The sequence below is a fragment of the Aphelocoma coerulescens genome, chromosome 7 (genome assembly GCF_041296385.1).
Source record: "Aphelocoma coerulescens isolate FSJ_1873_10779 chromosome 7, UR_Acoe_1.0, whole genome shotgun sequence".
NCBI lineage: Eukaryota > Metazoa > Chordata > Aves > Passeriformes > Corvidae > Aphelocoma > Aphelocoma coerulescens.
The window spans coordinates 20,189,754-20,200,125 of record NC_091021.1 but is presented as its reverse complement, the minus strand read 5'-3'; the positions used below and the strand labels follow the sequence as shown (position 1 = coordinate 20,200,125).

The 10,372-nt window shown below is 40.0% G+C and overlaps 1 protein-coding gene across 9 annotated transcripts in view; it reads right to left on the bottom strand.

Annotated features, from left to right (window-relative positions):
- Positions 1-2,028: 2,028 nt before the first annotated feature.
- The window catches only part of ABCB11 (ATP binding cassette subfamily B member 11), a 49,268-nt gene continuing 40,924 nt past the window's right edge, over positions 2,029-10,372 (bottom strand). For 7 of the 9 annotated variants that reach the window (XM_069020732.1, XM_069020734.1, XM_069020735.1 and 4 more), the window contains 7 exons: positions 9,135-9,338; positions 7,024-7,265; positions 6,760-6,916; positions 5,790-5,987; positions 4,828-5,034; positions 3,963-4,109; positions 2,029-3,431 (listed from right to left, as the gene is read on the bottom strand). In XM_069020732.1, coding sequence (XP_068876833.1) covers positions 3,231-3,431; positions 3,963-4,109; positions 4,828-5,034; positions 5,790-5,987; positions 6,760-6,916; positions 7,024-7,265; positions 9,135-9,338 — 1,356 coding nt within the window. In that variant the 3' untranslated portion in view covers positions 2,029-3,230. Of the gene's footprint in view, positions 3,432-3,962; positions 4,723-4,827; positions 5,035-5,789; positions 5,988-6,759; positions 6,917-7,023; positions 7,266-9,134; positions 9,339-10,372 lie in introns of those variants that run through there. The other 2 variants (XM_069020736.1, XM_069020740.1) reach the window with 2 other exon arrangements.

Here is a 10,372-nt window from a genome sequence, read left to right as displayed (position 1 = left end):
GTCAAGATATAATCTTGATATTTTGATAGAATTAGAATTGAAAATCAGGAGCCAGGCATTTAGTTGGTGCAGTGAAATAAACCTGCATGTCCCTTACTCAGGCTTTAGTGAATTTATTGCAGTTGAAAATTACAGTTCAAACCTTATTTAAATAGACTGTGTGACCTTACTGAGAGTTCAAATTGTTAAACATTTATGCTGTAATTTCACCAGGCCTTTGCAGCCCTTTATATTGTTAATATTTGAAACAGATATGGCCCATACACACTTACAGGATGAGCTAATTAGCCTAATTTGGGCCACAAACCTTTTTGAATTAAGGTTTTCCTATGTAATAAAGAGGGTGGAAAGTGTGTGACAGATCCCCTTGCTCCCACTAGTAGGATCCCAGGAGAAATTTAATCTTTTATTCTTGACTTAGATATGTCCAAATAATTTTTGACTTAGAGATGCCTGTAATAGCACTGGGATAATGCTATTCCAAAAGTACTTCCATCTCTCTGCAGAAAGATTCTCATGACCCAGGAGTTATATGAAGGGAAGGTGTCCCTTGCTCCTCGTACAAACTAGCTGACAAGTTGTCATTACATTCAGTTCACAACACTCTTGCGACTCTGCAGCTTTCCTTTTTATCCTCCCAATTCCCTGTTTAGCTTTCTTGGTGGAAGGACTCTGGGCACAGACACACCGTTTCTACCCAGAGTAGTCCAGTTGAAGCAGGGGCTGTATTTGCAGAGCAGTTATTTAGGTGCTATCCCAAAACACTGTCGTGGTTATATCTATCCAGAGGAATAGGGTGGTTGGAAAATGCAGCTGCCATAGACCATACAGAGAAGCATACAGCAGGAGACATCAAATGACACCATCTACTGGCAAGACAAACAACTCAGGTCTGGCTTGAAAGATGTAAGCAAATGCCTTTGGAATGGTTCGGGATTACTGTCACCAAGCCCCAGGGCTGGGACATTTTACCTGTGAGGCAGCTGCAGCAGCAAGACCAGCCCAGCTCTGTACTGAGCATTCCATCAAGGCTTGTTGCTCATGCCCAGACATACCATGCACGTACCAGAGGTCTATAATCAAGTGCTTGTCAATAGCACGTAGGAATAAAGAGGCAGGAGGTGGCATCCATGAATGTGCAACTGTTTGTGTACATGGTAAGTGCACTCTGTTGGAGCAGCATACTTCCCAACACTTAGCTCTCGGTATTTCCTAGCTGCCTGAAAACAGGATGGTGCTAAACTGAGGAGCAGTAGCACTATCACCCAGCTTGGGCTGCGGCCCTGTGCTCCTGCAGGGAGACAGCAGGGGCAAATGTCCTTGAGTTGGCCTTCTCAGCAGCTCCATCCTGAACAGCAAACCCTTGTCACAGACATGATCCAATTACACAGAAATACTTGCTGGCTGCTGCAAGATACTCATGTGCTTAGCTGAAGGGTAAGAGAAGAAATGCCTAGAGCATGAGAGCCAGTAAAAAAATACAATTTATTGGTTTAATTTGGGTCACAAAAGTATTGTTCTTTAGGAAAAAGAATTATGAAATAAGTATACATAGTCACTGTAATTTTTAATAAAGAGTCATTCTTTTTCTATGGCCTTAAATACTAACATTAATTAAATACCATATACGTATGTCTGCAGGTTATTGATAGTCACTCTGTCACTAGTTTCAGTCCTGAGGCATCAAACTACTTATTGCTCTGAAACATGAAAAGGCTAAAAAGATTAAAGCCAATAATGCAGCTTTTATCTTTTAATTTTCAGTTAAGGTTTAAAATACAGACTCCCTTGGAGAAATAGCCATTTCAGTACTGGCTGTGTGAGTTCAGTAGGGTATGTGACACTTAACTCTGTTAATAGTTTTGTACGAAAGATGAAATTGGCTTTTGCTGCCTGGAATTAAGGGATATATCCTAATAAACTTTTTACCCTTACAGCTCTATTTAAGTACTGGTACTGTTGCAATATTTTATAAGAAGTGGTGTGACTTCTTATAAAGTGAGTGGAAACCTGCCCACCCACCCACCCAGCCCAGGTGCAGATTTTAAGACATGGATAATAACTTTTCCACTTAATACTCTATTGTTTAAAATCAATATTGAAATATTGAAACTGTAATCTGTACTTTCTTTCTATCTGCTTTGTCTCCAAGATCCCAGTCACTAAAGGAAAGAGTCCTCTTATGCTGCAGACAATAACTGATAACATATTCCAGTATTTGCAGTAGATCTCATAATAAACTGTGACAGATACAAGCTTCTCCCAGAAGAGGCTCCTTCCTGACCTTTGTCATTTATGAACACATTGTTGCTTTGTTTATAAACCGTACTTAATGCAAAGAGCTAATTATGCCTATTTTTTCCACCTTTACTCATCATTGTCTTACCTTCTGAAAAAAAGAACATATCCATCACCATTTCAATAGAAGTGGTTTAAATAACTGATGATTAACTGTAGATTTTTACATTAATTTAACCAAGGCATTTATTCCTATTCAAAAATCTTTTTGACAGCTGATTAGAGTGATGAGTGTTAGCTGGAGAGTTGTGGGCTAGGAAATGATCCTCACCAGCTTCTGTTCCTTACTTTGGTTGCTTTCCTTACTTTTGGGGAGCTGCCTTCTTTGTAAGTACTGACTAGTTTGTTGAAGGGGCATGGCTGTGTCGGTGCTGCAGGTGCACACAAGGGAAGCCCAGCCTCCCCCAACAGCACTGCTAACATGTGTGGTACAAGGGGGTGAAAGAGTGGGGCTTCTGCATGCAGAGGAAGGGCCTCTGCTGTCTGGTCTGCAGACCAAACATTAGGACAGATTTGATCCCTTCAGATGTACAGCATCACTTGTGGAGTTGTTTTCACTCATTCAGCTTACCTAGAGAAAGGGCAGTTTCCAGAACACCAGAGCAGAGTCTTCCTTGATTGCTAGCTGAGGCATGACTGAACTGAACAGTCTGACTGCAGGTAGTGACAACTCCCCAGAAACAATCTTTCCCATTTTCAGGATTTTTTTTGCTTATCAGTGGGCCAAGCTACTTCCTGAATGCATCAGGCTGTGCTTAGTCCCTTGCATGTGCTGGACAAGCGTGCTCGATGCAGACAGCTACATACATTCAGGGTTCCACAGATCTCACAGTATTGTAGAGCACTCTGTAGCACAATGGAGCACCAACACACACATACCTACCACAAAGTATTGGCTTACAGAAATCTTTCAAATTTAGAATCACAGTAATTCAGCTAATTGGGGCTCCAGTAGTAACAAGCTTCCAGTAGGCTCCTTCCATGGCCATCAGTTCATCATGAGTGCCCCTTTCAATGACAAGTCCTTGTGACATCACAGCGATGATGTCGGCATTCTGGATGGTGGACAAGCGGTGGGCAATGACGATGCAGGTGCGCCCTTCTCTGGCTTTATCCAGCGCTGCCTGCACAGTCTAAAGGCAACAGACAAAATGTCAGAGTGAAAATGTGCAAACTGAACAGGGCTCAGAGCTGGAGGAACCCAATTGCTTTAGATTAATTAACTGTATTGTGCAACACTTGTAAAAGGACAATGAGACTAAATCAGAGGTTCTGATATTGATTTGCTTAGCTGGGTCATGAACTCTGTGTACCAGCAGTACAAACAAGGGACAGCTAAACATAGACAGCAGTAGAAATTAAGGAAGGACTTTACTCTGCTGACATGCTAAATGTCAATGGAATGCTTTGAAATCCAGGCAATTAGTATCCACATTTCTGAAAAAGTGCTGCCTCTCATGGGCAGTTTAAGAGCACTTGGAGCTGGCTTTTTCTTACAGCTGTACCTCTTGCACTTTTTGGAAAGATCATTAAAGGTGAAAGTGTTGAATTCATAATGCAATCATGTAGTGGAGTATGTTGGCATAGCTATAGAACACAAAAGGTATTGTATGTTGTAAGCCATTGTGTTAACTTTCCCTTATTGCTTATCACTGCATACTTACCTTTTCACTTTCAGTGTCTAAGGCAGATGTAGCTTCATCCAGTAATAAAATTTTAGGGTCTCGTATGATGGCCCTTGCTATGGCAATGCGTTGCTTTTGCCCACGAGACAGCTGGGATCCTTGAGCCCCAACATTAGTTTCATATTTCTGAAAATTTTAAAAAAGGAGTATTTTATTCAGATGTAAGTTAAACACACAAATACACAGCCTAAAGGAAGAGCAGGAGAGAGGCAAGAATGCTAACCACCACTGCCTCCCTGCAGAACCTGGGAATGCAGAAAAACAATACAGCAGTACACATGTTTGGGGAGAGGTTTTCAAGCCATGCCTTGTCTGCACATGACTCTGAGGCCCAGACAGCACAATGATGGGCCTGGAAGAAAAATGTGATAGCAAGATGTTGGCTGATTTATCTGAGGCAGAAAGAATTCTCCCTACCCTAGATTTGGGAGAAGAGGCTAAAAGTGATTTAAGGGCTTTCTAGAAAAGTGCTTTATTTGGGTGCCTAAATTGTACCCATACCTTATACGTTCTTTTTATGTTTATATTTTTTCAGTGCATTTAAATACTTCTTAAGTGTACATAAGCAGCCAGCTTCAAATATTTTTGTCTCATTTCCTACTCACAAGGCAAATCTCCCACAGCTGGGAACAGGATTTATGTATTTGCCTACTGGGTAAGAATTCAGTAGCAACTCACACCCAAACGCTCAGGAACACAACAAATGGTCACAGCACCCTCTTCGCTTCTACTGTCACAGCTGTAAAAGGACATAAAAGGTGCACGTGTGTAGCAACTTGAACTGGTTTCAGAGCAACTCCAGCTGCAATGAACACTGAGCAGCCAAGGCCTCGCAGGTACTTACGTTAGGCAGAGACATGACAAAATCATGCAGTTGAGCCTTCTGGGCCGCTTCTATGACTTTTTCCATTGTTGCCTCTTTTGTGTTACTGCCATATTTGATATTATCAGCAATGCTGCAGTCAAATAGCACAGGCTCCTGTGACACTATTCCAATTTTTGATCTAAGAAACTGCACATTTATGTTCTTAGAGTCATGTCCATCTATTAACTATGAAGAAATGGGAGAAAACTTGAAACATCTATACAAAACCAGCTTGCAACACAACACCCAAATAGTTTATAGCAAAACTTAATTATTTAACCATATCATTAAAACACAAACACAACTGATTTAAAGTGATTGGTTGAATTGCTTATATTTGACTCCTTTGTGCATGATGTGTATTTTGTGGTATGGCTTTGATCCATACTACAAAATACACTAGACCAATTGCTCAATTTTAAGTCCTAGTGAACTATTTAATTGCTTGAGGTTAGGCACATGCTTTATTGCCTTCCTGACATAGTAATCACCACACAGATTTTTTCCAGAGAAAGAGAAATCAATCTAGATGAGTAAGTATTTACATTAGGAAAACATATAAAAGCTTTTTAAGCTGTCAGTAACTGAGTAACTGGAAGTTAAATCTAGACAAATTCCAGGCTCTTTGTTGCTCCATTCAGACTTGATTTTGCTTGTGCTCTCACAATGTACAGCACACATTTGTATGTTTCATTCAGAAGCTACCAAGGCAAATGCCTATGGCCTACATAATGCATGATCTTGCACATAATGCACAATTCTGATCTTGTCTGAATATGTCTGAGATAATACTTGGGAATTGTCCAAATAATCCACGTCTGTCCTTTTGAGAAGAAGCTGAAGCCTCAAGCTGCACATGTACATGCCGCCACTGCAAGGCTGCACAGTAGGACACAGGCAGAAGGCCCTTGGAGCACAGAAATCACATTTTCTTCGCTTACCACACTTCCTTTCTCAGGGTCATAGAAACGCTCCAGAAGCTGGACACTGGTGCTCTTACCACAGCCACTACTTCCAACAAATGCCAAAGTCTGTCCAGGCTTAACAGATATAGAGAGTCCTTTCAGAACCTGAATATCAGGCCGAGAAGGGTATGTGAATTTACAGTTAAGAAATTCAATGCTTCCCTTGAAATCATCCTGATGAAAAAAAAAAAAAAGGAGAAAGATGTTCCTGTGAGCTTGAGCTCAACACTGAATTGTAAAGTACAAAACAGCTCTTCCTCAGATTCATTCTTGCATCTTTTGCTTAAAATATGACATTTTTGCTTATGAAATTATCTCAGTAAAAGGGAAAAAACCATACTGGAGTAGCTGTCCTAGAGGTGAAGCTATTAGTCATAACACTATTTCTCTGCTTACACTTCCCTGCATGGCAGTGGTCAGAGGCATCAATTGGAAATGGTATTGTCTTGCAAATGGGTGAGCTTTTAATTTTAATATAGACACTGTGTATAAAATAAATAATTTCAATTTTCTGGGTGTGACTTTTCAATTCACCAGAAACTGAGCATTTTCATTTTGTCTGACTCAACAATTCTTTGTCTCTTCATGAACACCCCCCATGCATTTGATGTGAATGGAAAAACCTCCATTATAAACCAGCAATAGTCAGGTTTGTCATGAACTGTAAAGCAGGAAATAAGAACTTGTGATTTTGTGAGTCATCCAAATCAGTTCCATTCCAATTTACAGGAGTTTTACACTGACAAATTCCTACTGGCTGACTTTGTACCACTCTTGCTGTCTAGTACAGAGTTTGCTTCCAAAAGAGCAAAGACAAAGAAAAATTTTACAATCAGCATAACCTTCTTGTAAAGCACTGATCCTCATTGACTCCTAAATCATTAGTGCAACTTCCATGCCTGTAGTGAGCTGCCTGACATCACAAATTACTCATCTCCACTCTTACCCATTTTTCCCCTTTTTCACTGTAAACACTAATTGTAGGAAGACGATCAACCAGTTGAAAAAAGCGTGCAGCAGATGTTTTGGCTTTGGCATAGTTTGGGGTATAGGAAGAAGCTTTTCCCAAAGCAGTTCCACTGGTGACAATAGCAGAGATCACCCTGGGGGGAAGGGGGACACAGTCATTCTTGGGAAGCCATCAGGAAACTGAACACTACACCGAGTCTAGAACTTCTAGAAACCTGTTTGTGGCTGGGCAGGCTCTCACCTGAACACAAAGCTGTAATGGAGTCCTTCAGTGTCAACGAGAAAGCCCCCATAGCGGTAAGAGACGGAGTTGGCAATGAACACAATGCTCTGGGCAAAGCCAAAGCAGAGTCCGTACACATGTGCTTTTTTGATTGCAGCTCTGTAGGGCATATCCAGGTGCTTCTCAAAATTGTCGATAAACATTTTCTCTTTTCCCATCCCAGCTACCGTTCTGATGTTAGAGAGAGCTTCACTGGCAATCTGGAAGAGAAAAAAATAAAAATGGGTAAAAGCTCCTAATTTTTACTTGGAAAAGTAGAGTGTGCTCTCACAAGTGCATGATTCTTTCATGAACTCAGGACACTGATGCAATATATAAATTCATTCAGACATGATACAGACTGGCCCAAACATCAGCCAGCCTAAAGAGAACCTTTCCTACAAGCAATTACCTATTGAGATCCTCAAGAGCAATGCTCTGCCTGCTCCACTGGAGCTGTTACTGCAAGCACACTTAGGCAATCAGGCACATGCTCTTGCTTGTGATTTATTCCACATAATATGAATAAATGGGACGTCCACAAAAGGAAAGATGGTTTTAGGAACTTCTCTGATTGCATGGATTTATTAATTAAATATGTCTGTTTTAATTGTTTGTGTTACTTTTAGCAATAGTCAGAGAAAGAGTTAAAAGGGATGCTCTCCCCAACTTGCTTCATAAATTAAACCCACTTGAATTAAGTAAGTTTCCTCACCTGCTTACCCTCCCTCCCTCCCTCTCTGATGTCCAAAAGGCTGATGAGATGGAACTTATAAATCATCAGTGACACATTTCCAAGATTTTTACCTTTGTACATAGGCAAAGAGTAAGCAAATGCTTGTCTATGCACATAGAACAATGCAACACAGGAAATGATGAGATAATCCCCACAGAAACTTGTGTAGAACTTTAATTAATTGTAGGCTTCATAGTGTAATTTATTGCCACTCAGAATTTCGGTTTATGTCCCAAAGAAAATAGTACCACAATTTCATCTACAGAAGTAAATTGACAGCTTGTTTGGTCCTAATTTCACCTTTTTAACCTCAAGTAATTTTATTAAGAAATTGTTTTAAAATGCTGTAGTTTGCTTGGACTTTGATAGTGGATTCATAATGTAACACATTCCTTTGGGAAGCAAGTGTGGTATACAGCTTATGAATGTTTTCAGCACATAGGAAAAGATCTGAATGTAGACAATGTAGACAATCAGAAATCCAGTTTCAGGGGTTTTTTTTCCTGGCCAAAATTAAGAGTCAGTGTCTTGCATTATCATTCAATGTGAAGGAGCAGGTAAGTAGGTACTGTGAATTGGATTGTGCAGACTGGGCTTTTCCATGTTTAGCATGGCTGATGAGCAATCACTTTGGAAGAACTCGGTGTTTTTAGCATTTGGATGCAGTGCTGGCAAATAAATTAGAAAATGACACCAGCCACAAACAGTCATCACCAAAACTGCTGAAGCAGTGTCTTATCACAGGCTCTGGGTTGTTTTATTGAGTAAGAGCTGATGCCTTGACTCATTAGTGAAGTTTCTCTCCTTGTCAAGAAGTATTTTGATTAATGACTTTTGTAAATAATTAACCATTCTGGGTGCTGGCAATTGGTCAAGTCCTAATTATTAAGATGGGAAGGGCTAAGAGCTTAATTCTTAAGCTGGTATGACTCACCAAAGGAACAACTATCCTCTCTAAAATCCACATACTGATTTGTGGTTCAGTGCCAGACTCTCAGGTGTGAGCATTTCTAGGTGAAAAAGTATTGTTGCTTTCTGAGGACAGCATAATCCCAGGGCATCAACAAAAGGGTGTTTAAATAAAACCCAGCAAAGGTGAACTGGCCTGCTGAGAGATCTGTGTCTACCACTTCAGTGCAATAACTGTTGAAAGGTCACTCACGTTCCATGCAGCAAATGCTTCTGCAGTTAGGGAGTTCCCAATGGTGTTTCAATGGTTTGACAAGCTGAAATATTGCAACTGATTCACAAAGCATTTCCAGTTTCATAACATTTGAATTACTCATGGTCCCCAATGACTGATTTTTCATCTACCCATGACTGCAAATATAAATTAGTCTTTAAACAGCATTACCCGGCCAGTAGCTTCCAATGCTTTCTTGTCCTGTGAGGCAAATCCTGTCAGCATTTTAGCCTGCACAGCTCCAGATAAAGCCAAAAATGGCAGGAAACACATTATTACCAAACTCAGTTTCCAGCTGAAGTAGAAGGCAATGATCATGGCCACCCCAATGTTAGTAAAGGAATTGACAATCATTCCTATCTGTGATCCAGTTGCCTTTGAAGAAAAGAAACAGACATGATTGACTTATACTTCAAAAACAAATTGAACAAATCTTCCTATAAAACTTTAGAAAACTGTATATTAAAGCAACATAAGGCACTAACAGCTACTAACTGCACTGGAATTTAGCCAGTTTGGATATACTGTTTCAAATGACCAACATTCCTTTGATCAACCAAATCTTCCATTGATAATTCAGATCGTTTCTAGTGACAGTGAGAAAGATAATCTAACTATTGAAATCAATTGCCTTGGGTCTCTGGAGAAAATTCATCTGAATACATTGTTTAGCCTCTCCATTTATCCATCTAGATACAAATAATCAACAGGACCCTTTTGTAACTTAGCTATTAACAACAAAGCCTCAGCTGTGCTAAAATCAGTAAGCAACATCACTGGAAAGGGATGAAACAAAGTTATAATTCTGCTTATCCCTTTATTAAGGAAAAAACTTAAATACAGCTTTGACATCATCTTCTATATTAAATGCATTTGTCTGCTTCTTATGTACTTCAACAATGCTTTTTAATAGACTTGATTTATTTTCTCAAAAGTAATTTTCTTTCATAGCAGTAAACAGCACCCTAAATAGGAACTATATTGCTATGTATTAGAATAAAATAGTACATTTGATATTCTTGATGATTTTTAGTCAAACTTATTTGCAGGGTATGAACTTGGCAGCACAAAATGCTCATCATCTACTCCTCCTCTGATCTGCAGCAAGGTCTGTGTCAGGCAGTGAAAGGTGCAGGGCACTGCTGTTCAGGCAGCTCTGGTCTCCCTCATCTGCAAGCTGTGGGTTGGATGGCTGTGCCCCACTGCTCTGCCTGTGCTTTGAACAAAGATGGCCCTTAGGAGGCTATTAAATGGTTCAGTCAGAGGTTTACAAGTTTATTTATTTCAATTAAAAGATGCTCTGTAAGTGCCTGTGAGGTTTGCTGCTGGTTTCTCTGATTCTGTAGAAATTTCTGCTGATAGGGGTTTTGGAAAGCTCTTCCCTAAAATCCCTGTCAATAGTTTTTTTA